Source organism: Salvia hispanica, chromosome 3 (genome assembly GCF_029641045.1).
Source record: "Salvia hispanica isolate PSC_SH4W2 chromosome 3, Shi_PSC_v1, whole genome shotgun sequence".
Lineage (NCBI taxonomy): Eukaryota > Viridiplantae > Streptophyta > Magnoliopsida > Lamiales > Lamiaceae > Salvia > Salvia hispanica.
In genome coordinates this window covers 35,832,487-35,860,460 of record NC_142694.1, presented here as the reverse complement: position 1 = coordinate 35,860,460, position 27,974 = coordinate 35,832,487, and the positions used below count along the sequence as shown (strand labels likewise).

General features: G+C 38.1%; 3 protein-coding genes and 1 pseudogene across 4 annotated transcripts; 2 read left to right on the top strand and 2 right to left on the bottom strand.

Moving 5' to 3' along the window:
- LOC125215862 (uncharacterized) lies at positions 1-2,493 on the top strand. Its single transcript, XM_048117431.2, has 10 exons — positions 1-240; positions 350-421; positions 633-712; positions 841-940; positions 1,022-1,075; positions 1,154-1,231; positions 1,374-1,471; positions 1,561-1,618; positions 1,991-2,112; positions 2,182-2,493. The coding sequence occupies exons 1-10, from the start codon at positions 37-39 to the stop codon at positions 2,339-2,341; spliced, it is 1,026 nt and encodes a 341-aa protein (XP_047973388.1). The 5' UTR covers positions 1-36; the 3' UTR covers positions 2,342-2,493.
- A 140-nt stretch (positions 2,494-2,633) lies between these two features.
- On the bottom strand, positions 2,634-10,077 carry LOC125198990 (uncharacterized). 2 transcript variants are annotated; one of them, XM_089069208.1, is made up of 13 exons: positions 9,702-10,077; positions 9,320-9,376; positions 9,152-9,219; positions 7,727-8,551; positions 7,523-7,616; positions 7,208-7,369; positions 7,030-7,131; positions 6,361-6,894; positions 4,317-6,271; positions 4,097-4,217; positions 3,922-3,982; positions 3,275-3,423; positions 2,634-3,163 (listed from the first exon to the last, which is right to left on the bottom strand). In XM_089069208.1, exons 1-13 carry the CDS (start codon positions 9,775-9,777, stop codon positions 2,835-2,837), a joined length of 4,533 nt encoding a protein of 1,510 aa, XP_088925334.1. In that variant the 5' UTR covers positions 9,778-10,077; the 3' UTR covers positions 2,634-2,834. The 2 variants fall into 2 exon arrangements, with proteins under 2 accessions (XP_088925334.1, XP_088925333.1); XM_089069207.1 differs by having other exon boundaries at positions 6,361-7,131.
- A 7,988-nt stretch (positions 10,078-18,065) lies between these two features.
- LOC125215863 (uncharacterized) lies at positions 18,066-19,060 on the top strand. The gene has a single exon (XM_048117432.2). It carries the CDS (start codon positions 18,173-18,175, stop codon positions 18,941-18,943), a length of 771 nt encoding a protein of 256 aa, XP_047973389.1. The 5' UTR covers positions 18,066-18,172; the 3' UTR covers positions 18,944-19,060.
- A 2,622-nt stretch (positions 19,061-21,682) lies between these two features.
- On the bottom strand, positions 21,683-26,721 carry LOC148930634 (uncharacterized; annotated as a pseudogene).
- Positions 26,722-27,974: the final 1,253 nt, after the last annotated feature.

The window sequence follows — 27,974 nt, the reverse complement described above, 5'->3', positions numbered from 1 at the left end:
AAAAAATGTTAGTATCTCATCCAATGAAGAAAAAATATGGCAACTCCACAAAGATGGGTGCAGCTCTCAGTCACAGCTGAATCCTGTTCAACTCTTTTTGGGTTTGGCTGCTTCAGAAGAAAACGAGTCTCTGCCGTCTCTACTTCACGCCGCCGATCCCAAATGGCCGCCGCCGCCGCTTCCTCCGATCCACCTAAAATCATCGATTCCCATTTGCACGTCTGGGCCTCGCCCCAACAGGTGTGCATCTCCCTCATTCTCAATTCCTAACTCAACCCAAATGTCAAAATTTTTACTTTTCCTTCTTTCATTTTTTTCAATTTCCCTCTTTTTTGTGTTTGATGTTAAGGCTGCAGAAAAGTATCCATATTTTCCGGGTCAGGAGCCTACATTGCCGGGTCATGTTGAATTCCTGCTTGAGGTATGTGCTTAGCTTCGAATTTTGCTGTAATTGATTTTTATTTAACCTAATTTGTCCTAATAAGTTGAGCCCCAATTGGAGCTCAAACCGAATTTCTAGTGAGATTGGTTTTTTCAACAACAGTTTGGAAACCTGTAGGATTCAATTTCAGTATCTGAAAAGTTAAGCCACTATCTTGAATTTTTAACTGAACTGAACATGCTAAAATCAGTGCATGGGGCAAGCTGGAGTGGATGGTGCCCTTATAGTGCAACCCATTAATCATAAGTTTGATCACTCATATGTCACAAGGTTAGTTTCTCCTTTGATGCTCTCGGAATTCGGATTGAAGTAGCATTTTACGAGTTGTGTTAGTTTGAAGCTGAGATCTTTTTATGTTGTTCAATAGCTTTCTTTACATGGGGTTAGTTTTTGGGCAGTGTCTTGAAGAAATATCCATCGAAATTCTTTGGTTGCTGTCTTGCGAATCCGGCTGAAGATGGAACCGGCGTCAAACAGCTGGAAGAGCTCATTTCCGAGGCTAGAAAATCTTGAGTGTCAATTTATCATACACTTTTTGGTTCTGTAAAATCATATTCACATTCAAGTATGTCGTTCCAGGATGGCTATCGCGCTGTGCGATTCAATCCGTACTTGTGGCCATCTGGTCAGTTGGTATTGTTCTTGCCCGAGCTCTCTTGTTGTATGTTTTCTTAGCAAACTGCCGGAGTTAATATTACTGTGTCCTTGCAGATGACAAATGAAGTTGGGAAGGCGATGTTTGCCAAAGCTGGAGAGCTTGGTGCTCCCGTTGGTTTCATGTGTATGAAGGTTTCCAATTTGTATAGATTTACGATCATTGATGTTTTTCTAATTCGTGATGTCACGATTTCAATCCGCTTCGTTGTTGATTCATAGCGTATAACATTTGAAGTTTCTGTTTAACACGAAAACATGGAAATCTTGTCTTCAGGGTCTTGATCTGCATTTATCGGAAATTGAAGAACTGTGCACGGAGTTTCCTTCGACAGTTGTTTTACTTGACCATTTGGGTTTCTGCAAACCTCCAAAGTAAGCTGCAAAACTGATTAGTACTATGATGAACTTTCATTCAGCACAACAAATGTAACATTTCTACTCTTCTATGCTTATTCCTTCAGAAATCAGGAAGAAGAACAATTATTTTCGAAGCTGCTAAACTTATCTAGATTTCCACAGGTAATGTAAAAATTAAACCCAGTTTCTTCATTTATTGTAGTTCTCGTTCCCTATGACCAACTGCTTATACTCTTCTCCTTGTCTAGCTTCACAATTTTCACGTTGTTTTCAAGGAAACGGGAGGAAGGTTAGCAATAGGTTTAACCATTGGTGTTCCTTTATTTAGTCTTGTGAGTCCGTAGGGAGGGGAAATACGAAATACTCCTACATGCTAGGGAGACGAGTAGTGTAGTGGCGGGTTTGGTTCTTCTACATTCATTACTTCTCCTTTTTCACTTTCATGGACTGAACAAGTTTTGAACTTCTTGTACTCAATCATGTGCGTTATAAATCATCGATCACCTAAAGTAAAGTTCCCCTTCGTGTAAACAGGTGTACGTGAAACTCAGCGCTCTCTTCAGAGTGTCGAGATGTCCATACCCGTATGAAGATTTGTCCGATCTTGTAACAAAAGTGGTGTCGAGCTATGGTGCTAACCGCATCATGTGGGGAAGGTAACATACATCCTCTTGTAGATTCGATAGAAGCAGAATGGACGAGTAACATGTTCGAAATTGAAACAGTGACTTCCCTTACGTTGTCCCTGAATGCGGTTACAAAGAAGCAAAAGAAGCAGTGTGGCAACTTCTTCAACAAGCGCAGTTGTCATCTTCTGAGTCGGAATGGATCATGGGTCGAACTGCTAATCAGATACTCTTCAACAATCCGTCATCGTCTTCTTAGATATCGAGCTGAACGCTCCCTGGTGCATTTCCCATCTCATTGATAGTAGCACCCAACTGGAGTAGCTTCATGGTTTGATCATGCAGAATTGTAATAACCAAACTTATCTATCTTCCAAATTGAGGTTAATGAAGCTCCATATATTAATTCAAGTCTATAGAAGAACAATTTTTAACGAATCTAAAATTCATTATTTTTCCGATTGACTTGTAAAGTTGTATAATGAACCAAAATTTAAAAAAATATTATTAAGACCCTAATACATATATCAGCATAGTAAAATAAGGAAGACTGCATTAAATTATTGCCATTTCTATGAAAAATGTTTATCATCGACTATTCCAATTGACCTCTAAAGGGCCAAATGCTTCTTCTCACTCAACTCAACCCCCAAAATAAAATAAAGAATTAACCTCTACAAAAACTGTACAAAACTCTAGTCATGTACAATAATTGTGAACAAGATCAGTACAACACATTCCTTTTCTTCTATTTAATCTTCAACATGCTGAATTTCGCCCATCATGATCCGATTGCTAGTGACCTTGAAACCAAGAAGTGCAGGATCAATCTGTCTGCCTTTCTTGCCCTTCTTTTTGTTCCGAGCCCCAGAAGCTCCATCCAGCGCCTCTGAAGCTGCTGCTGCTGAAGCATGCGTTTCTTGAGGTGTTGGCTTCTTAGCGCTGCTTTTAAGCATATCACTGAATGATGTTTCCAATACATCGGCATCATTACAGGATGATGTTCTTCGGAACTGCACATCTCTTCTGCTAGCCGCTTCAACATTTCCTACAGCTGTAACACCCACCTCCCTTCTCACTCCTGCAACCATGTGGTGAATTAGAGAACATTATTGTGATTTAACAATCACACAAAGTTAACATCCTCCTCAATGTTTACTCAAAGTTCTACAAAATTTATGCCACATCTTACCATCAGGAGTTACTGCACTTGGAACACTTTTCCCTCTGACTGAGTCAACATTCAGCTCTGACAGCGCTTCCTGAGAAGATGCAGCTCGTGATACAGGTGGACGCCTCAGCAAGACATTCTCTGGTCCTTTAGAACTGGACGATCTCAACCTATTCACAACTACACTAGTGAGAACTGATTCCAAAAACAAGTTGTCTGCAGCAAGGTCAGGCAAGCATAAAAGATAGGCATACTTCGAAGACATGAATATAAGGCCAATTGAAGTGCAGATATCTGTAAAGATAAAAGCCAGATAGAGTTGATATGATTTCAACCCAACTATAAATGCAACTTGAATCCCTAGCAACGTACATAAACATCTAAAATAAATGCTTATGATTTCAGGTCGACCAAGCAATTTTAAACTCAACTCTTTCTCATCACATCACACCGCTTCTATAGAATCTTCATGAACCTATTCATTCAGCTTTACTTAAAGCTAATCCAACATGCCTCCACACATCAAAAAATCTTTTGGCCCACATATAGTAGCTGAATATGAGTGTAAGAAATTATAAAGTTCACTGCTAGTATACTTCTATAAAGCACCAATGGAAATTAAGCTTTATGAGTGTAGCACAAAAGGCAAGCAGCCAATTTTTTCTTACCTATCCTTAGCAGCGTCTTCAGGAACAGAATCATCTGATCCAATTTTGATATTCTGAACACCTGACCATTTTATCCACATCAAGTGTTTGTCAACTCTAAAGGATATGAAGGAAACAAAAAGCATATAAAGAAAATTAAGGACAAGAAAATTAAGGAATCTTTAAACAACAATACCAGCAGAGCCAAGTGACTTATTCCTGCTTAGGACATTGACTGGCATTTCCCTTTCCCCTCTGTCATTAGAAGTTAAGCCAGCCTGCTCAATTAAGCCTTCTTGAGCATCAGAAATTATGCCCTGAACATTGCCTTCATTAGTGAGCATTTTTGTTCTTTCTACATTGGTAAGTGCTAATATAGCTGCCACGATGTTTGTACTAAAACTTTCATTGCTTACCTCATCAACAGCAGCAGCAATCATTCCTCCACGTTTAGATCGATAAGGCAATCCACCAATTTCCAGGATACTGCTTATTCCCTCAGATGGTCGATTCTGTGGTGGCAGACCTGAATCAGAATTAAAGGACCCAACAGTGAATGAGTTGTTGAAACCAGATTCCTGGTCTGAAAGAGCACCGAATGACTGGTTTGACATGCTCCTATGGCGATGACCTGAAGGTGGCCTTCTCTCATTTGGTACTCCATTAATCATATCAGTGTGGTCACTTGATGCGTGGCCAGTTTTCTGCTGTAGTAGCTCCATAAGCAATCGCTTAGAACTGTCATCATTTGATCCAGCTGACATCCACAAACTAGGGTCTTCAGTATTTCTTTTGGCATCTATCTCTCTCCTCTGCCTTTCATTATGAAGGTGTTGTTGAACTCTAGACTCCATCCAATCATTCGGTAAATGACCATTATTATCAGACCAATGGCCCTCTGTTGTATCCATTCGTGACTCATGAAATTGATTGGAATGTAAAGGGTGGTTTATATGCTGAGAAAACATGCCTGACGAGAATCCTCCGCCTTGACCACTAGATTGAATCCGTGCAATCTGCTCCTGCATTTCTAGGCCACGAGCCAATGAATTCACAACATCACGATTTACCCCAGCAGGACCCACAGGCAATGACATTGAACGCTCAAAAGGTAACATGCCAGGCTCATAAAGACCATGTTGGAGTCTGTCATGTACAGAAAGATTGCGTTCAAGAAGGTTGAGATGCTCCTCCGGAGGTGGAATTTGTTGGGAATAAAAATCCAATGGACCAAATCCAGCAGTGATGGCTCTATTAGTGGCAGAGGGATTTCTGTGAAAATTACCAGCATCATCAAGCGACCACCCAGGGTTGATTGGCCTTTCTTCCATTTCCAATCGCTGCCTTAGCCCCAAAGGCAACTGCCTCCCATGCAGCTGATCTTGCTGAATGATCTGTTGATCCAGGGGGTGAATTTGCCCATGCCTTCCGTGTGACAAGAGATCCACTAAATCATTTTGATGCCCTTGATGAGGCACTTGACCAAATTTTGCTTGAATTAGCTGCTCAAGGGATGGATCAGAATGCCTAGAAGGAAATTGGGAGCGTTGTTGCCTATCATTCAGAATTTGCTGCTTCAACAAAGCCTGTTCAAGAGCAGCACGAGACTGCCCACGACCTGACTCGCGCATTTGACTCTGCAGCAACTGCTCAAGAAGAGCCTGTCTTGCCTGAGACTGCTGTTGCTCTTTCAACAACATTTGCTGCTGATGGAACTGCTCTTGTTGCTGCAGCTGCTGCTGTTGTTGAAGTTGGATCTGCCTCTGCTGCTGCCGCTGAAGGGCTAATAGATGTTCCATATCTTGCCCCATTTGATTACCAAGCTGTTTGTGGTGCATCAACTTAGTAGATGGGGCCCCTTCTAGCATTGCATCACTCATGTGCGTATTAAGGGAAGGCACCACACCATGCTGCTGGAGATGCTGCTGCTGAAGTTGCTGCTGCAATAGCTTCTCTGCTATATCAAATTGGCTAAATTCTTGGTCCATTCTGGAAGATAGGCGACCATCCATGACATCTTGATACGAATGTGAGCTGCTGCCAAAAGCATCATTCCATGCCTCTGGGGCGTGAGCCTGATTAGCCATGGCACTGAAAGGGGAAAGTCTACCACCAGGTCCTGCATTTACAAGTTTCTCCTGCACGCCTCCACTGAATGGAGGTGCCTGTTCACTCCTTGTGTGTGTACTGGCAAGCTCAGACCATCTAAAAGGATTCATTTTATTGTCATTCTGATTTGACAAACCAGACTCTGTCATTTCATGAGGGAGATGCGACTGGTTCCCACTATTTGAGGCAGATTCCCCATATACTCTCGACGTCTTTCCTATCGTACTGCCACCACTACCAGGTCTTCCAGGAAACACGATTTCTGTTTCAAAATAAAGATAAAAGAATTAGAACTATATTCCATTGTGATGATAAAGCAAAACTAATAAAAAACAGTAACAATGAACCGACCTTCATCTTGGACGCCAAAATCATTGAAATCTTTTCCCTGAGAGTACATGTGTTGTGGCAGATGACGATGACTGTCAGGTACATTTGACTGACCTTGATGTGAAGGGATATTATCAAACTCATGTAACTGCCATCTGGATCCATCCACTACAGTGGAAGAAACAGATTCAGGAACTGGAGCACCAGCTTGTAAGCATGTTTCAGACGCACCCTCCATTACAGCTGACTTTTCTAAATTGGAACTCAACTCATTTCCACTACCATACTCATGTCCAAATTTCAATTGAGGCATAACATCTCCCAATTCAAGGAAGGGTGAGTCATCAGGCGCATCTTCCAAACGAACAGGTAAGTCGGCCCCAAAAAACCCTTGCTCAAACCATGAAATGATGTCCACCCCAAGAAAAGGTCCTTGTATCTCCCCTTGAGGATCCTGATAATACAAACTCAATTCCTCTGGAGGGATTCCTCTATCCAGCTGATATTCATTGGCTCTGCTCCCAGTCTTGTGCAGCTCATCAGACCAGAACTGTTCTGATGTTTGAACAGATAAAAGAGAGTTTGATTCACGGAGTTTATTGTTTACATCAAATGGTGAGACAGATTGGAGACTCTCAAACAAAGGGTGATGATTGACAGCAGCACCTGCAACCTTTAGCTGCAACTCACCATATTGAGCACCATTTAGAGCTTGCAAACGGCCAATATCCAGTTCTTTCTCGTTCATGTTCTCTAAAACTTCATATTGTTCTTCATAATTAACAGTTTTCTCTGTAGTAAAGTTAAAAAATATTTGAGTAAAAGTATAGACTTCAATATCATATTCAAAATGCAGTCTAGTTCTCACCATTTAACAGACCTCCTTTCGATGAAGTATCGTAGAATATGCTATCAACACTAGCTTCATGAATATCAGCTGATGATTTATCGAAGTTATCTGGTATATCTTCAGTGACATCAGCAGAGAAGGAAACCTGTCTTCCGTTGGAGAATTCAACGTCTGCCACTTCTATAAGAAGCATAAAGAAATATTATAAACATAACCAAAAGGGATAGAGAAGTCAAGGCAAGAAATATTAGTGATATAACCAAAAGGAATAGAGAAGTGGAGGCAAAAACGGGCATATTAAAAGGACAAGTGCATCAGTTATGCATAAAACACCTGAAAAGCTATCACCAGATCTGCCCGTCTTAAGTGCACTGTACAAGGCTCCACTGCTAGTTATTTTACCCTTCCATATGTCACTCAGTACAGCCTGTTACAGAAAACATAGTTCGTCAAATTTCGGCAAGGCATCCTGTCTAAAAGTATCAATAATTTAGGAGAAAACTTATGAATAGATATACAAGGATTCATAAGCCACACCTCTTGCTCAGCGTCCGGAGCAACAAAAGCTAAAGGATCTGCAGCCTCTAATTGAGTTATTGGGGGTACTTCCTCAAAAGTGTCTGGCACAGGGGCAAGGGATGACTCCAGCTTTTGCTTACGATATATGTCAAGTAGTTTGCCTCTGGGGTAAACAAATTTTCCATTTTTATCACACTGAGCAGCACCAATTGGAGAAGATGATGAAGGTCTTCCAATGGAAGCAGAAGATCTACCACGCCCTACAGTAAAGCCCACATTTGAACCATCAACTCTTCCCCTTTCAGGTCCAAATCCAGGAGCAGTGCGTTGACCAGATCCAGCAGGATTCCCCTCCATCCTATGCCGAGGCCTCCACTTATCACGAGAATCAGTTTCACGCTCAGGACCAGAACGACTATTTGAAACAAATGGTTGGCTTTCATTATGGGACTCTTCCTTCTCCACATCTGTCCTTTTATCCCCCCGAGAATCCTTTTCTTTGTCATCAGGGCCCCACCTTAAAGACCATTTGCTATCACGCCTTGTTTCATGGCCAGCACTGCGATTATTAACATCATGCCACCTGTCAGTTGCTGGCAAAGATCTGTTCTCAGTAGGTTCTCTGGCCGGAGCATTGTCAACCCGTCTGTCCATCTTCCTGCGATCCTTTCGCCCAAACGTTCCAGTTTCCCTTTCTTCTTCACGCCAGCGGCGAGCACTGTCGGGTTCAGGAGCAATCTTTCTCCAATCTTTTTTTTCCTCAGGAACATCTGAGCGCCAAACCTCCTTTTGGTTCAAATCAGCAGAGGTGCCAAGAGACAGAGAACTTGGGCCACGGGCTTCCTGATGAGAAGAAAAATAATGTGATTATCTGAACATAAAAGAAAAACTAGAAATGTAGCGAGGAAACCAGTAGTTTTAGTTCCTCAAGATCAAAAACCAATACCTTAATATTAAAAATTCTAGTTAAGTGGTATAACATTTGAAGTGGTCAGTTTTAGCAGGCTTTGCAAAGCTATAATATATGTTCAAAATGAAACATTTTTTTACAGGAGGCTAGAACAAAAATACGTGTATAACTAGACAGAAGGCTTGCAAAAGGCATCAAAACAGAAACAAAAAATTGAAAATATTAACAATTATATACATGTACAAAATTGCCAAGCCAACAACATTGATACAGTGCACACTGCACAAAAGCCTTCATCAATCTAGATATTGCATATTAGTATGTGAAATCTTCAAGTCTCCAGCTTAAAAAACAAAGATGTTCATCTAACATGTGTCTATTGATTCAATCACGAATCAAGGCTGAGAACTAGGAGATATTATGAACTATCCAAACTAGTAATCCTCTAATCCAGTTCATCAATGAGTTAATTTAAGAAATCAAGTGACAAATTCTATCAGGTATGCATGGGGACTGAAGATTATCAGATTTACCATTTTTGGCTCATTTGGCTTAGCATACAGCCACTGTGGGGACAGAGGAATCTCAGAAGCTGCTTGATCTGCAGAAAATACACATAGATTTAAGGCAATAAGATGTAAGGATACAGAAGATACACAAGGTGCCAGGTAGAATAAATTGGCAAGCAAAACAATTATTACCCTTTGACTCATCCAGTGATCCCATCAACCCCTTGTCCTCATCATTTCCAGTGGAAGCTTCAGTACCGAAAATATTACCAGAATATATCAGTTACAGATTTTTAAAAATAAAGCGAAAAAAACAATCAGAGCACAAGTAAATAGACTAGAATTCACTCAATCCCAGCAGAACCAATCAATCTTAAGAACTCACTCGATAAGTTGATACTAAATCAGAAGTGAAGAATCTGATTTGAAACCCTAGGATATAGGTCGATAGCTACATTGCAAAAACAGATCCAAAACAAAGCACGGATTCGCACATGATATAGTCAAATCCAAACAAAGCGAGCAAATCGATACAATCACTAGTCGATAAGAATTCAAAAAAATCAAAGATTACCTTTCGGAATCCAAGATTGATCGGACGGCTTCGAACCGATGAGATCCTCCGGGAGATCCAGTTTACTTTCCGCCATCGCAACAAATTGATATTCCAGAGAATTTCAGGTAACAATCAAACACAACGAACGGCGAATCACACACGAAACAAACAAATAGTGAGAGCGAGATTGAGAGAGAAGTGAATCCGCGAGTGGCGATACAGAAATATCAGAGTGAGAAAGATTCCAGATGCAAATTGGGGGATGTATGCATATGTGATATGTATAGGTAGAGCGAGAATTAGGGTTTGTGAGAGCAATTGGAAAATGCAGAGAGAGAAAATGTGATTGAAGAGGAAAAACAGAGAGGGTGAGGGTTTGGGTGGTCAGAACAGCCAAATCAAATAATCGAGAATTATTATTTTTTTATTTTCGAATAAATCTCAGATTTGCAAAAGGCCCCCTTTCAGTTTTTCCTTCTATTAAAGCCCATTGAAAATAAATTGGTATATGAAGGGAAAAAATTATGAATATTGCTAAAAATGATAATAGATTGATTTTTATAGATTGACTAAAGTAAACAAAATGAGGCTTTTATTTATAGACATAGAGGAGAATATTTTCTTTTTTGAAAAAGTTGTAAAAGGATCATTTTCCGTTACAAATTAGGTGGTTGTTTATAAACTCGGCTTGAATTGCTTTTATGGATTCATTCCTTTTTATTTTTTCGGCAAACAATCGATTGACATTTGTATTCAATTTACTCCATTAGTATAATAGACGGATAATACAAGCTAAGATTTCGAAAATTTAATGTTAGAGATGTACTAGCCCCTTTGTACCATAAGTATTGAGTCGTATTCATTTTTGGGTCGTCTCATACTCTCATTATAGTTCAGTCATTTCTCTTTGCGGGAAATCCGATATACTTAATTTCGTTACTTTATTCATTCTCTTATTCTACTCTCTCGTATTGTATTTTCATTTCACTTAACTTACTACATATTTAATTTTGAATCTCCATACTCAAAATATGAGGAATGATATGCTACATTCCTAATGTGAGCACCACTCTCGTTTGACATGTGTTTAGTGTTGCTTGTTTCGATTTATATATTTAATTTGATTCTACTACATTAAAAATGTTATTGAATTTTTTAATTTCACAAAATTCATAAAAATTATAGTTCGATTTGCTAATGTTATCTCCAATTTTAAATAAATTAATAAAATAACAAATCAAACTTTGATTTTTATTAATTGTGCAAAATTAAAAATTTCAATAATATTTTTAATGTATTAGAATCAAACTAAATATATAGATCAAAATGAACAACGTTAAACGTGCATCAAACGAAGTGGTGCACACATAAGGAGTTCACATATCATTCCCCCTCAAAATAAAACATCTCAACACTATTAGTACGAATCTTCTGACAATAAAAAATACGTTAAGTGGCAAAGTTGAATACTGCAAGACTCTCACTGGCGATATGGCTTGAGTTTAATTCGGCACTAAAGTATATCTCTTTATCTCGTGTAGTTGGTTGTCGTTTTCTTTCGATGGATTATATTTTTCATCTCGTGACAGTGTAGTGGTCCCACTTACGTATAATATAATACTCTATCTACTATGTGCTTGTCTAGCACACGGTATGTAATAAAGAGTTATAAATCGACGATATCTTTTATTATATTGATATTATTAACATCATGTTTAGTATGATATGTTTGGTATGGTATGTTAAAATTAAATATATGTAATAGTAAGTATTTGTTATGATTCAGAGTTGTATTAATTAGACCAAAACTTTGGTAAGTAGACACTTTTATGATGCTTTTATTTGTATTCCCGAATTTTAGTTGAGACGCTAACAATAAAGACACTTTATGAAGTGTTGGGGGTATAATCAGACATACAAATTAGTACTCCCTCCGTCCCACGTTACTTGAGTCACTTCTTTTTTGCACTCGTTTTGAAAAAATAATAATAAATAATTAAAATGAAGAGAAAATAAAGTAAAAAAAATGAATAATATAGTTAAGACTCTTCTCTACATTATTCTCTCTCTTACTTTTTTTTCTCTCCATTTTAACTATTTATTATTATTTTTCCAAAACGAGTGAAAAAAGAAATGACTCAAGTAACGTGGGACAGATTATTAGCATTAAAAAGTGTCCTTATATCCAATTTTTTTTTGTTGCAATAATTATTTGAATTTTCAATTTTTAAAATTTTAATGAAGTTGTATGCTATGTTTTGGTATGAGAAAAAAAAAACACGCTTGGCATGACTCTTTAGTATTTTTTTTAGAGTGAACTACAAAAATGATTCCTGAACTTTAAAAATATCACCAGTAGTCCTTGGACTAAGGGTTAATATCAAAAACGGTCATTTTGCACAGTTTTTGTTATTTAATAATTTTTATAATTAAAAAAATTTATTGATATTTAAAAACTAAAATTTAAAATTTAATTTTGTAAAAAATCTAATATTGAAATAAAGAAACAAAGTGAAAGATGACAAAAGGGAAGAAGAATGATAATTTTGAAATAATATCAAATTTAGTACATAACTGAAATAATATCATATTTAAAATGTTAAAAGTGTAAAAAGACCAAATTGCCCAAAACCCCTCAAAAGGGCATTTTCGTCTCGAAACAGTGCAAAAAGACCATTTTTGAGATTAACCCTTAGTCCAGAGACTGCTGGTGATATTTTTAAAGTCCATGGATCATTTTTGTAGTTCACTCTTTCCTTTATAATTAAAAATACTCCCCGTTTAGGCAGATCCCCAGCCCGTGAACTTTATACTTTTTTTTGAAAAAATTGTCAAGACTAAGAAATGACATAATTTATTCGATTATTCAGTATCGAACAGTAATATGTTTATTATCGAACAATAATATGTTTATTTTAACCATTTGTATAAATCTTACTTACTGAAGTACTATGATATATTCATTATTCGGGAATCTTTTACTTGATTATGTTTATTCAAAATTATTTTAATTCTTCATTATATATTTCTATAAAAGAATGTTAACAAAATTCCCATAAAAATACTAGTCGTTAATATAATTTATTTTACGAACAAGAAGATTGATTTACAATTATTGTAAACATGTACACTGTAGTCAGATACCTAATAATGTGTATAGAAAATGGAGTACTGGTTAATAACTTGATTAGTTTGAAAAAAAATTCACAGCTAATTCTCGATCTATGTTTTCTTAAATATTTCTTTTTAATCTAAATTGACCTCGCTTGTTCAATTATTCAATAATTGAGCACGTTGTATTATGCTAACCCTATTGTATTTGTATATACTTTACTTCATATTAGAATTAATATACGTATATTTTAGGGGGCTTTTTTTTTATCGAATGTAGTATATATATTTCAATCAAAATATTATGTTTATTTGATCTCTATATTTGCTATCTCTGATCATTAGAGAGTTCTATTTCTATTTCTCTATATATTTCTTTTAGCATTATAAACATTTTTCCACTAAAAACATCATAAACTGTAATTTATTAGATTGACAATTATTGTAAACACATGTACATGCCTAAAATTGAAGTAATATACTCCATGTAGTACTAATAATTAATTTTCGAATCTACCTCATTCTCTCATAAATTTCATTTTGTATCGATATTATTATCAAAATTCACTCCAATGATTGCGTCGAGATATTTGTAGTATTATTTGCTAGGATGACAAGCTATCAAACATTTATGTTTTGTTAATGAATTTGGAAAATTGATAGTACAACACGCGACTAATACTAAATTGCTGATTACCTCTAATATCACTCTCAAAATTAAATTTTGTTCAAGAATATTAAAGTTCTACACGAACACGTTTGTAATTGTGACCAAAATAAGTAATTAAACGTGTTTATTTGCAACAATTGGATTCTAGCAAAGCGATTATATAACTTTATTAGATGCTAATCAAGTGAAATAAGATGGGTTGGTAGCCAAAAACTACTATAGCTTTTGGTTGATTTAGGTTTTACTACGAACTTTAAATTTCAATATGGTGAAAAAATACATAAACTTTGAACTTATAATAGTAGATTTTTTAACGAATTAAAGCTTATGTATTTCGAAGAGTATAATTTTTTTTACTGAATTATAAGTTCGTCCTATAGACTACATCGTTTAAGGCTATTGACAGTTAGATGACGTAGATATCCTGGTGTGCCAAGTAAAATTAAGTTTTGACAAAATTTAATTTTATAGGAAATTTACTGGAGTATTACAAGTTAAAGTGACATTTAAAAGTTATGGTAAAAATCTGAATAGACCAAAAAGTGCTATTAGTCCAAATAAGATTGATAAAATAGGATGCATATTTATGTATTTTTTGGTACTATGTTTTTGTATATTTGGAATGTTACATAATCTATTGTTATGGGGATAATCATAAGAAATAAAAGGAAAGTATACATTAGCTAGGGGTGTTCAAATGGATAGCGGGTATTGGGTAATTTCAAACCCGACCCGATACACGCTGGGTATCGGATACCCGTGATAAGGCTAATTTCATGCATCGGTTATGTGGTGAAAAACACTGTATTTTGTTGGGTTTAACGCAGTTTTTAAGCCAGGTGTGTGAAGGAGACGCTAGATCCAGGAAGAGCTGGAGACAATGGACTAGAAAAGAAAAATGAAGGAAAGTGAGCAGAATTGAAGAGAAAAAAATGGCTAGACGAAGGAGGTCAATAGCTGAGGGCAACAAAGACTATTCATACCTCGCTGGACCTACTTCAATGCCTATAAATAAAGGAGCATGCAGCACATGCGATAGACATGATTTTTGCTCTTAGCTCACACACTCACACACACACTTGGGAAATGGGAATTCTGGGATAGTTTAGGGTTTCTAAGGGGCTCATCTTCGGCGAAAGTCAGTGGTAACACCGTCCTCTCGGAGGGCGAAGAAACAATCTGTTTTTCATTCAGCTTTTCGCACTTTTATTCCGTCGAACTTCATTGTTTTGGAAGTCGATTTGGTTGTTGCTACTTATCAGTTATCTATGCATTTAGTTTATGTCATGTTGGTGTTTATCTTGTGTTGATTTACGATTCTGAGCTTTTGTTTGAGGTTTTAATTTCGGCAGTTGAATGTTATTCTCTGTTTTGGATAATTCTGTGTTTGATCTGGGAAAGAGGTTGTGGATCTGAATTGTTGTTGTTGATCGGTGGTTGTTTGGCGAATCTGTAGCTATGGATATACTTTTGGTCGGAGTTTGTGTCGGATGCTTGGATCCGGAGTGGATTTAGCATCCGAGGTTGGATCTGAATAGGGGAATCAAGTTGTGCATGGATTTCGAACTCTTTTGCTCTCTTTTCATTTTACTCCGTCTAGTAGCCGTAGATCTGCTTAGTTTTTAATTGTTCTTCGTTAAATTGCTTAAAATCCAGTCTGCTTCGTTTCCGATTCACGTTCCATCTCTGTTTTACTGAAATTTTATGCAAATTGATTGGAGAAGATGATGTCGCTGTTAGTTAGTACTTTAGTTAGTTGTTTTTCAGCTTTTCATCCGTACTTTACCTTTTCAGCAAATGGTCCCCACCGTCAGTTTATTTCTCAGGTCTAGGTAATTTAGGAAATAATTTCTTAGATCTAGTGATTGCCTTGTTTTCCAGTTTACATGCATGATTTCTGTTCTGCCTAGATCTAGCTGTTAGCGTAGCAGATTTCAACTCCAAGTTAGTTTAATTTCCTCAACCCAAAAATGCGTGGCAGCAGCCAACCCAAAAATAGTCCCGAATCCTTGAGCATGCTTAATTACGCATTCATCTCTGTGGGATCGATCCCTACTTCCCTGTGCTAATTTTAGTATACGTGGTTGAGGGTTTTTGAAGCGATATTCTGTGTGTCCGACGACCGAGATCTTCCAACGATCCGTGAGTTCCTAGACCTTGTGATCTAGTGGATTCGCTGGACCTAGGAGACTTGTTATTCCTTTCTGTGCACACAGTACTTAGCAAAAATATTCAGGCTTCAACCCGCTACCCGAAAAAATCGGGTACGGGTTCGAGTACTCTAGGCATGGTAATATCGGGTATCAGGTATACCCGTATAACCGAAATACCCGCAATACCTGATTTAATTATTGTTTAATGCCTTTTAACCCAATACCTATGACTACACAAACTCAACCAACCATCCATTCCACCTCCGATGTGGGACTACTAAAAATTCATGCAAGAATGAAACATCTTTGGAAGAGATTATTATAAACATAACATTTACTAGAAAAATTGATGGTTGAATTTTTTAACTATAAACATTGTTCACTTCTATGATACACAAAACAAATGCTTATATACAAAACCCTATGTATATACACGTATACATATTTTTGTGATGAAAATTGTACAACCAATCAACCAACTGAATTATAAAGAAAAAAAAAGGGTTATTTAAGGTTATTAGTTCTCTAAATGAAAATAAAGAAACAAAAAAAGTCGTGATAGTAGCTATAAAATCAGTAAAATATTTACATATCTATTTGAAAATACTTGATGAAATTTCCTTTTGTAAACAAGATTTACAATCATTTTTATTCAATGATTTCTACTTGTTATCATTATTACTGGAGGTATAGACTATAGTGCTAAAATAAATAAATTATTTCACCATTACTTGTCCATATATTAATTAATTAATAGTAATATTTAAATAAAAAAATAAGTAAAGCTAACTTTTATCATCCGGTATTAAATAAAGTATTCAAGTATTAATTATTAAATATTTAATGTTAACTTGTATGGAATGCATGCTAATCCCACAATGTTAATCCCACATCGGTCATGTATAAAAGAATGAATTAGACAAAATCTATATAAAAATTGTAGTGGTCCATTGCATCTAGCAGCACTCAGCGGGTTCGAATACCCGCAGTTGCGGGTTCAGGTATCTGATGCGGGTATTCGGGATACCCGTTTAGCCTTGCGGGTCAGGTTTAGGTACTTAAAAAGTGATTCTTTCGGGTTTGGATACCCGCAAAATTGGGTGCGGGTACCCATTTTGACACCCGTCATTAGCCATCCACAACGTTGTCTCTTATATATCTCTTAACTCCCTCATCTCTTTACTATTTATGGGCTTCACTATACTTTTTCACTCCATCTCTTAACTAAGAGACAATATCTACGTCCCTCCATCTCTTAACCATCTCATCTGTTAACTATTCATTCAATTTCATTTTTTTATTTTTATTTTCAACAAATCCAATTAATAAAAAACACACTTCATTAAATAAAATAAAATTATAATTTAAAATTCTTAAAATGTAAAAAACACATAATTAAAATTCTAAATAATAAACACACATAATTAAAATCATAAAAAAAACAAAAGACCACACCATTAAAAAAATGGAGGCAAAACGACATTTCAAAATATAGATTTACAATTAAAAATCCTAAAAATATAAAAAAACACATAATTAAAATCCTAAAAAAATAAAAACACATAATTAAAATTTTTAAAAAATAAAAAAATACACCATTAAAATATATGGAGGCAAAACGACATTTCAAAATATGGATTTACAATTAAAAATCCTAAAAATATAAAAAACACATAATAGAAATCCTAAAAAAATAAAACACATAATTAAAATCATAAAAAAACAAAAAAACGCACCATTAAAAAAATAAAATCATAATTAAAATGGAATTTTTTATATATATTTTTTAAATTTTTGAATTTTTTCTGAATTTTTTTAAAAAAATAAAAAAATCAATATTAACGGATATAAACGACGCCCACTCGCGGGCCGACGAGTGGGCGTCACGAACGAACCACAGCTCGCCACGTTGCCAAGGTGCGTGGCGAGACGTCTCGTCAGCTGCCTCTTCGGAAGAAGACGCGGGACGCGATGAAGACGAGATGGCGATGAGACGGAGCTTGCATCGCTGTCTCGCTACGAGATGGAGACACCCACGCGTTGCACTGTGGGTGCCCTAACTAAGCATATCAATAATATTAATTCTTGATTAAGATTTGCCATCAATATCCATTCAATTCGTTTGTTATTCTCCTTTTTTATCTGACAATCTTCAATGATATGATTTCCAAATTTTTACAATTAGAAACATACGGAGTAATTTTTTTTCATATTTAAAATTTAATCTGTAATCTATAATAGTAACAGAAAAGTACTAATACAACTAACATAAATTTTGTAATTAAAAACTAAAAATTACTGTATTAGGAGAAGAAGGCTCCACTAGGATCCAGTAAATTCCACTGGATCAGATATTGACGAAAATATCCCGTGACGAACTTTCCAGAATATTCGAAATCTGCGTTTTTTCCTTCCTTCCCATCCCAATTCCCATATATATGATCATCATTTCACTCAAAATTATCATTAACAAACAATCAAAATCAATCAAAATTTTCAGCTCAATTACATTTCTATTCCAAAATCACTTATATTCCCTCTTTTGAATCTCAGAAATGTATAGTCCGTTCTTCACAAATCACCGGAGGTACCAGCAGCCCTACCCGACTTACCATCCATTTCACTCCGTTTACCACGCCGATCCAGCGGAGAGGTCCGCAGCGCCGAAAGTAGTTCGGATTCCTGTTCAATTTGGTGGATCCGAGCGATTAGACCGGACGGAGTCGGCCGTGAAGATACAGAAGGTTTTCAGGGGGTTTTTGGCGAGGAAGAGCCTGCGGAAGGTGAAGGACGTTAAAATGGAGGTGGATGAGATCGAGGAGAGGCTGAGGAGGCGCGAAACCATGGAGTTGGTGAAGACGGACGCGAAGGAGCGGTTACGGATGAGCGAGAGTTTGATGTCTCTGCTGCTGAAGCTGGATTCGATCCGCGGCGTGGATCTCGGGGTTAGGGGATGCAGGAAGGCTGTGATTCGTAAGGCGATCGGTTTGCAGGAGCGGATTGACGCGATCGTCGCCGGCGAAATTGAGGGCGGGGAGAGTGAGTGTGGCGCGGAATTGGAGGAATCGTGCGGGATGGAGAGGGGTATGGGGGATTGTGAGGAGAAGGCGAGTGGCGGAAGAGAGAGAGAGTTGTTGGAGATGGTGGTGAAGGAGAATGAGAAGATGGTGAGGATGATGAGTGAGTTGTTTGAGAGGAATGAGGCGCAGACGAAGATGCTGAACGCGCTGACGCAGCGCGTGGGGATGTTGGAGAGGGTGATCGTGTGTGATAGGTTGAGGAGGAAGAAGAAGAAGGCCGCGCCATTGCCCTGTACAGACAAATAATTGTATGTTGTTTACTTATTGATGGAAATTCGTATTTCTTTGATGTATTTCACTAATTCGTATTGTAATTGACGGCGGGCAATTGCAACACTCGTATGCATTTTATTTTGTTCACAACTTTTCTCGTGTGGAGTCTATTGGGCATTTGCAAATTGCAATAGTTCTTTTATTCCGTTCTACCGGAACAGGTAACTAAACAGTTCTTCGCGAGAGAGTTATGCGAGGGCGGGCAGGTAACTTGACGTTTTGCATTACGCCCTGCCTCGGACCACAGTGAGACGCACTGATGATTTACCGTACATAAGAGCGTGAAGCTCATTTTTCCTATTTACGAGAGATGTTGCGTGAAGCTCATTAACGGCATAAGAGCCTCCACAGTGGGAGGGCCGCGGCCCTTGGCCCGGGTTTGGGCAGCCCGCGGCCCCCCACTACTGAGGCGAGAGGTGGACGCGGCTCGGGGGGTGGACGAGTGATGGCCGAGGCTCTTGGGCACGTGGCTCGGCCTGCCACTGCAAGGGCCTAGAGCCGCAGCCCGAGCCATGGTTTAAATGTTTTGCTTTTTTTGTTTTCTTCAGTTTTTGTGTTAATTTTCGGGTTTTGGAGAAGATGAAGTGGAGAGAGAGGGAGGGAATGTGACGAAAATTAGATGGTAAGTTTCAAAAAATTTTGCATTAATTTAGCATTAATTTGGGAAACAAATCAATCTCAATCACTAAATTCCTATTAAATTGATCAACTTTTTAATTAATGATTGTGATTTCAATTCACACCCTAATTATGGAAACAATTAAAATTCAAATTTTCAATAAATATATTTACTTGTAATTGTCAAAATTTTTAAAATTAATTTAGATTTTTTATAATTATTATAGTCCAATAAATTTTATTCTAGTTAAATTAAAATATAATAAAAAATGTAAGAAAATAATTTTAATTGGTGATTCGGAGGGCCACCATTGTGGTGGCCAAGTTTTGAGGGCCAGAGCCAAGTTTGGTGGGCATGCCCAAGAAATGGTAGCTTGGGCCCACTGTGGACACCCTAAATATATGTTGTGTGAAGCTAGACATGCTATTCAGCATTTTTTTAATACATTATTATTTTTGTAAAATAGGATAAATATTTTGAAATTCAAAATTCTTCACACTATTCAAATATAGTATTTCTTAACTAATGAGTTTCTACTTATTTTTTATTTTTAATCATTCTATATCACTTATATATATTAAACTGAACCTATACATATTCCAAAAAATCTCTTTAATCAAATTTCTTTTGGGATATACTTTTTTCGTCCAGTTTAATTCGATATAGATTTTAAGAAATGCGAAAAAAATAATAAATTAGTCTCATTTCCAATATTGGTATTAAAATAAGAATATGGTCATAATAATTTAATGTAGTGTTTGGTTATTTACCAAAAATGATAGAAAAAGATAAATGAGATTTTGGACAGTGGATATTTCAAAATAACTAATGGGACATTATCACAAAATTATGCAGAGGAAACATTATTTTAGGAAATGTTTTATTGAATGCATATGGAGTGTTTTTTTTAAAAATAATTATCGTATTATTCATCATTATATATTCCTCTGTTTCCATTATAAGTCACAATTCTTGGCAACATGGTATTTAAGAAATGTAAAGAAAAATGGATAGAAAAAAATTAGTGTGGAATATGAGTCCTACATGTATATATTAGATTTAAATAAATGTGAGTGATATGAATTAGTAGAACGTGAGACATTATTATCATTTATGGTAATAATGAACCGAGAATCTTATTCACGGACGGACTAAAATGGAAAAATGAGTCTCCTATTTGTGGATGGAGGGAGCATTATGTAGAGTCCGTTGAGAACTATTTTGAATTTAGGATTAATAGCTTATACACTGTGATTAAATTTCTATATAGCCCATATTGTTGAAAAGTATATTTCTCCAAATTCTGACTCATAAGATTCAAATTCAGAATTAAAGATTGATGATATTTTTTTAAATCTAATTTTGGCCTAATATAAAACTAAATTAATAAGGAGTTTGTTACTATAACTAATGATGCTCAAAATTCGGGATTATATAAAGATAAATTAATAATTTGTGTATCTTACAATAATAATAGTTCCCTATTTATTTTATTGACCTCTGAACTTATTAAAAATAGCAAATTAAACCTTACTTGGAAATTCTGCTATATGTGAAATCTATAGTAACAGAATCCTCCACTAGAATCCAGAAGAATTCCTCTTTTTTTCCGAATTGACCATAATACCCCGGGATGAACTTTTCCAGAATTATCGCCCTTTTCCCTCCTTTCCCATATATACGATCTTCAATTCTTCATTCTACCAAAATTAAAATCACCAAACAATCAAAATCCATCAAAATTTTCTGCTCGATAAGATTTGTGGTTCAAAATCTCTAATATTTGATATTTCTCGTGTTTCGAATAGAAGGTTGGCCCACAAAATTTAAAAATTCGGCATAATCGCCCGGTCGGGCGTTTTTCACATGCCAAAATGCCCGGCCCGGGCGTTTTCCCTGTCCCCGGGCGATTTTCACAAGCGAAACGCCCGGTCGGGCGTTTTTCCCGAAGCTCCCGGCCTTCTCTGCGCGACTTCCGTAAAACCGCCATAACTCCCTCATTCGGACTCCGATTGGGATGTGCAAGATACCCACGCGAAGCTGTTTCCAAGACAAAGACAATGGTGGTAGTTTCATAGCTTTCGGATGTCATCTCAATAGGAAGATTTCCATTTGAATCCAATTGGTCGGCCCTCGTTCTTCAGCACAATCCTCAACTTTGGCTCATCCGTCCTCCTAGGCTCCTCCCGCTTGGACTTTTGAATGAAAGTTGCGAGTCCATCCCGAAGCCGCCTCGTCATGGCCCTCGTCATGGGTCCAACACGTGAGGTCGTATCATCCTCCCCTTCTTGGAAAGGATTTGTCCTCAAATCCGAACTCCCTACAACATCAAACGGACTCAAATCAGTGACGTTGAACGTGCAACTAACATTATACTCACCGGGCAAGTCGATCACGTAGGCGTTGTCGTTGACGCGTTCCAACACAAGAAAAGGCCCATCTCCTCTAGGGGCTAGCTTGCCCTTGGTCTTGTCGGGGAAACGAATCTTCCTAAGATGTACCCACACCCAATCGCCGGGTTCAAAAACCACCTTCTTGCGTCCCTTGTTCACGTGGCGGGCTACTTGCTCTCCCCTATCTCGGATCCTCTCTTGCACTTGAGTATGCATCTCCTTCACGAACTTAGCCTTTTCCTCTCCCCCTACATCAAGCATAATTGACAAAGGCAAATCCACCGCGGACAAATCCAACGGGGTGAGGGGGTTAAATCCATATACAACTTCAAATGGAGACAATTTAGTAGTGGAATGAAAAGTCCTATTGTATGCAAATTCGGCAATAGGTAGACACTCCTCCCAAGACATATTATTCTCAAATACTAGAGCACGAAGGAGGATTCCTAAGGACCTATTCACTACTTCCGTTTGTCCATCCGTTTGGGGATGAGCGGTAGTAGAAAAAAGAAGCTTGGTTCCAAGACTTCCCCAAAGGGTCTTCCAAAAGAAACTCAAGAATTTGACATCCCTATCACTTACAATTGTTTTTGGAATCCCATGCAATTTGACCACCTCCTTAAAAAACAAGTTTGCAATGAATTTAGCATCATTCGTCTTCCTACATGGAATGAAATGAGCCATCTTGGAGAACCTATCTACCACTACCAAAATGCTATCATTCTTCCGAGAAGACATGGGTAGGCCTAGCACGAAATCCATGGAAATGTCTACCCAAGGTTGTGTAGGTATAGGTAAAGGAGTATAAAGTCCAAAGTTACTAGACTTAGACTTGGCTTGCCTACACTCTATGCATTGACCACAAAATTTCTCAACATGTTTCTTCATACAAGGCCAAGAGAAATGTTCACTCAAAATGTCAAAAGTTTTTGACACCCCAAAGTGTCCCATCAAGCCTCCCAAATGAGATTCCTTAATCAACAAGTCACGAAGAGAGCAATTAGGAATGCAAAGCTTATTCTCTTTATACAAGTAACCATCCATCCTATAATATTTATCAAAAGATCCTTTTTCACATGCTTCAAAAATAGTGGCAAATTCGTGATCATGTCTATATAAGTCCTTAATGAACTCAAAGCTAACATACTTTGAAGCACACACAACAAGCACTTGTTTTCTCACATGCATCACATGATTATCAATCAAGACATCATCACTTGAAAGAGCATGAGGCTTCCTAGAAAGGGCATCGGCAACAACATTTTCCTTCCCCTTCTTATATTTGATCACATAAGGGAAAGTTTCTAGAAAAGCACTCCACTTAGCATGTCTTTTATCAAGTTTATGTTGTCCCCCTAGGAACTTAATGGATTCATGGTCGGTGTGTATTACAAACTCCCTATGCATGAGGTAATGTTGCCAATTCTCTAAACACCTCACTATAGCATACAACTCCTTGTCATATGTGGGGTAGTTTAATTGGGCTTGGCCAAGCTTTTCGAAAAAATAGGCTATGGGCTTCCCCTCTTGCATGAGCACTCCTCCTACCCCCACTCCACTAGCATCACACTCTAGCTCAAAAGTCTTGTCAAAATTGGGAAGGGCTAACAAAGGAGCATGAGTAAGGTCATTTTTTAAGGTGTTAAAAGCTCTTTCTTGCTCCTCTCCCCACTTAAACTCCACATTCTTTTTCACAAGGTGATTAAGGGGAGATGCCTTAGTAGAAAAATCCCTCACAAACCTCCTATAGAAGCTTGCAAGACCATGGAAAGATCGAACTTCACTCACACTCTTGGGTGTAGGCCACTCCCTAATCGCCTTCACTTTCTCCTCATCTACTTTCACACCATCCCTCCCCACAACGAATCCAAGAAAAACAACCTCATCAACACAAAAAGTGCATTTGGATAACTTGGCATATAAGGCATGCATTCTCAACACTTCAAGCACATCCCTAAGATGATTAGCATGCTCTTCTACACTCTTACTATAAATCAAGATATCATCAAAATACACCACCACAAATTTTCCAATAAAAGGACGAAGCACATGATTCATCAAACGCATGAAAGTGGAAGGAGCATTAGTCAATCCAAAAGGCATAACAAGCCATTCATATAAGCCAAATTTGGTTTTAAAAGCGGTTTTCCATTCATCTCCTTCTTTCATGCGAATTTGGTGGTACCCACTTGCTAAATCAATTTTGGAGAAACAATGAGAGCCACATAGATCCTCAAGCATATCATCTAACCTAGGTATAGGGTGCCTATACTTAATGGTGATCTTATTGATGGCTCTACAATCCACGCACATTCTCCAAGTTCCATCCTTCTTAGGTACCAAAATAACGGGGACGGCACAAGGTGAGAGAGATTCTCGAATCAAACCTTTGGCAAGGAGTCCCTTGACTTGCCTTTGAAGTTCTTGAGTCTCCTTTGGGTTTGCTTTATATGCCGCCCGGTTGGGAAGAAAGGATCCCGGTACAAAATCAATTTGGTGCTCAATCCCTCTCACGGGTGGGAGCTTGTTTGGAAGCTCGTCCGGGAAGACATCCTTGAAACCTTGCAAAACACTTTCAATCAACAAAGGACAAGGATTAGTGTTAGTATTTAAACATAAATCGTTCCGGACCATGAGGAGAATGGTTGAACGGCTTTTTAGTGCCCACCCAAGGTCGGGAGTCCTAGCTAACAAGCAACCTTTTCCCTCCCTTGCTTGTGGTTTTTCTTGTTTAGGTACTTTATTTTTACTCTCACCACCCCCACTCTCACTTGGCTTTTTTAGCTCACCCTCACTCACAAGCCTTTTCTCTTTATCCCTTTCCCTTTCCCTTTCCCTTTGTAGATGTTGGTGTGCCTCAAACACATCCTTAGGTAAGAGGGGCTTCAACCTAACCTTCAAACCATTCACCATGTAGAAATATTCATTGGTGAAACCATTCTTATACACCCTCCTATCAAACTCCCAAGGCCTTCCCAACAACACATGACAAGCCGTCATTGGAATGATATCACACATCACCTCATCCTCAAAGACACCATTCTTCAAAGGAACGAGACATTGATCCTTCACTTTTAGCTCCCCGGACTCCCCTAGCCATTGAAGCTTGTAAGGATTGGGGTGTTTGTCAACCTTCAACCCCAACTTGGCCACCAATTGTTCACTCGCCACATTAGCACAACTACCTCCATCAATAATCACCAAACAAGTTTTAGAGTATACCTTGCAATTCATATGGAAGATGTTGCACCTTTGTTCTTTATGCTCCTCAAGATCGGGTTATACATTGAGCATCCTTAGCATCACTAAGGATTTTGACCCCTCATCCTCTTCTTCTCCACTAGAATATGACATTCGTGGCTCTACACTCGCCTCCTTGTCTTCTACCACCACGTCTTCCTCATCCTCACTATGCACGCTACCATCTTGCCCAATAACCATGACTCTTTGGTTGGGGCACTCACGAGCATAGTGACCATAGCCCTTACACTTGAAGCATTGTACCTTGCTACTCTCCGTTGAGGAAGGGCTCTTGGTAACTTGTGGACTTGAGCTTGGAGATCCCTTGTATGGTGCTTTGCCTTGAGTAATAGGTGAGCTCTCCATCTTTTTGGAAGGGATACTCCACTTGTTTCCTCCCATCCCGGTTTGACTAGAAGCCACTCTTGCCTTGCTAAGAGCCACCTCTTTACCTTGCCTCTCAAAAGTCTCGGCAAAACTTAGTACTTCCCCCAATGTGATTCCCCTCAAAGCCTCAATTTGGACTTTATGCTTCAAGGACGTGTTGAGACCATGGATGAAACGGTCTTGAGTGGTTTCCTCTGATTCATTTACTCCAATCTTGTTCATCAAAGCAAGAAGTTCATAGTAGTAATCCATCACACTCATGGATCCTTGCCTTAGGTCTTGAAGCTCCCCACGAAGCTTGAGATAATAGGACCTCGGTACAAAGGACTCCTTCATGATTCGGCACAACTCATCCCATGATCGCACCTCTCCCATCCTAACTATCCTCCTCTTTCTCAACACATCATTCCACCAAGTGTTAGCATTACCCCTAAATTCGGCCAAAGCAATCTTCACCTTATCTCCCTCGGAATAGTTGTGGAGGGAAAATATTTTCTCCACTTGAGATTCCCACTCCAAGTAGGCTTTGGGATCGAACTTTCCATGGAATTCGGGAAGGTTGTGTTTCAAGGTCTTGGACGGATCATCAAACCTTGGTCGGGGCTCCTCCTCATAATACCTATCCCTCCTAAATCTATCCCCATAAGGCTCCATCCCTCCATATTGATTTCCTCCTCCATAGCGACCATACCCCCCATTTCCTCCTCCCACTCGCCTATTGACTCCATTTCCCCCCCCTCCCCAAACCTTCCATTCTCCAAATTGTTAACCCTATCCCGAACATTCCCTCCTTGCCACCCTTCATACTCATCCTCTTCAACATTTTCCTCCGGGATCTCATTAGGCACAAAATTGCCCATAGGAGTGGGAGGCCTCGTCCCCCGCTCTCCCTTCCAAGTGTTGAACTCCTCAAATAAAGTTTTTTGGGCGGCAAGCATGCGGGCTTCGGATTCTTTTGATTGAGCAATGGATTCTTTTGCTCGCACATCCATTTGGATCATCATCTCTTGTTTGAATTCCTTCATCATACGGGCCATCATGCTCACAAGATCCCCATCGGGTATAGGGTGAGTCATGCTTGTTTCCTCCCCCTCCGCACTTGTCCCCGCCATTTTGTTGGACCGGGTGTGAGGAAGCATAGAGTAAGTACCTACAAATCAAACAAACACTAGGAACTAGTCCTAGAGGTTAGTAATAAAAGAAAGTAGAATTTAAGAAGATGAACTCAACCTTGATGTCCCAAACCCCCCTCAAATCACTCCCCAATAACTCTCGACGACGGCTTAGAATATTGTGAGAAAGGTGGATTCACTCACACTCACAACTCCAATTCCAAGATTTAAGTGCTTGAGGTGGATCAATCAAGGTATACTCCTTGATCAACAAAATCAAGAAGACAAAGCCATAAACACATATTAGCAAGATGCAAGTCAAAGAAAAACAAACAAGGGGTGACACTTTTGCTGAAATTTGGCTGATCTTTATGATTTTTTTTGGTATTGATTCCCGCTCCCAATTTGGATGAATTTTGGTGGATAGATTCCCAAACAAGTCTAGATCAAGGGAAAAATGGCCATATATAGTCAGATTTGATGATTGGATATGTTTTGTATGGTTTTCCCCAACTATGCCAAAACAGGGCAATAATGTTAATCTCCACGGTTAACTAGGCAAACGAAGGAAGTTTTTGATGAAATTTTTCAGGTACGTAGGTCACATAACATAGATCATACACACCAAATTTCAGCTTAATCTAAGCACAATTGATCAATCCGATCATCCCAACAAAACAGAGCAAAAACAAAGGACAAAAGGAAAAATAACCCAACCCAAAGCAACAATAGATCAAACACCTAGTGGGTACTAGGCTCTGATACCAAATGATGTGGATCCATGTATTTTGTGATCCATTTCCCAAGGATTTACCCAATTTGTAGGTGATTGATCTAATATTTTTGTGAAGTAGATTTTCTATTGTATCAATAATGGCAACCCAACAAGAATTTAGGAAACTAAGATGATTAAAGCAAGAAGTAACATTGGATAGGGTGGAAATTGAGATACATAGTCATTGATGAGGTAAGTTAAGACACTTACAACATACTAACATGCATCCATGGCTAGATCTTCAAGGAAACCACAAACCTTGAAGCATACCTCTACTTGATCCATACTTCACTAAGAATTGATGAACCAAGCAACCTAAATCTAGGAGTTGGATAGGAAACCCTCTCAAAGAGGAACAAATCTCTCAAGCATATAATTCAGCAAAAACCTCAAAGAAAAGAAATGACATCAAGAGGTATTTATACTATGGGTCCAAAAATAGAAGGTTGGCCCACAAAATCTAAAAATTCGGCATAAT

Bases quoted from the DNA above. Each gene is read 5' to 3' on its own strand.
- LOC125215862 (XM_048117431.2), top strand. From the start codon at position 37: ATGGCAACTCCACAAAGATGGGTGCAGCTCTCAGTCACAGCTGAATCC. The intron at 241-349 runs GTGTGCATCTCC...TTTGATGTTAAG, and splicing joins TCTGGGCCTCGCCCCAACAG to GCTGCAGAAAAGTATCCATA. The intron at 1,472-1,560 runs GTAAGCTGCAAA...TTATTCCTTCAG, and splicing joins GGTTTCTGCAAACCTCCAAA to AAATCAGGAAGAAGAACAAT.
- LOC125198990 (XM_089069207.1), bottom strand. From the start codon at position 9,777: ATGGCGGAAAGTAAACTGGATCTCCCGGAGGATCTCATCGGTTCGAAG. The intron at 7,132-7,207 runs GTGAGAACTAGA...ACTTTACTACAG, and splicing joins GAAAGGAGGTCTGTTAAATG to AGAAAACTGTTAATTATGAA. The intron at 6,272-6,360 runs GTCGGTTCATTG...ATTTTGAAACAG, and splicing joins TTTTGGCGTCCAAGATGAAG to AAATCGTGTTTCCTGGAAGA.
- LOC125215863 (XM_048117432.2), top strand. From the start codon at position 18,173: ATGTATAGTCCGTTCTTCACAAATCACCGGAGGTACCAGCAGCCCTAC.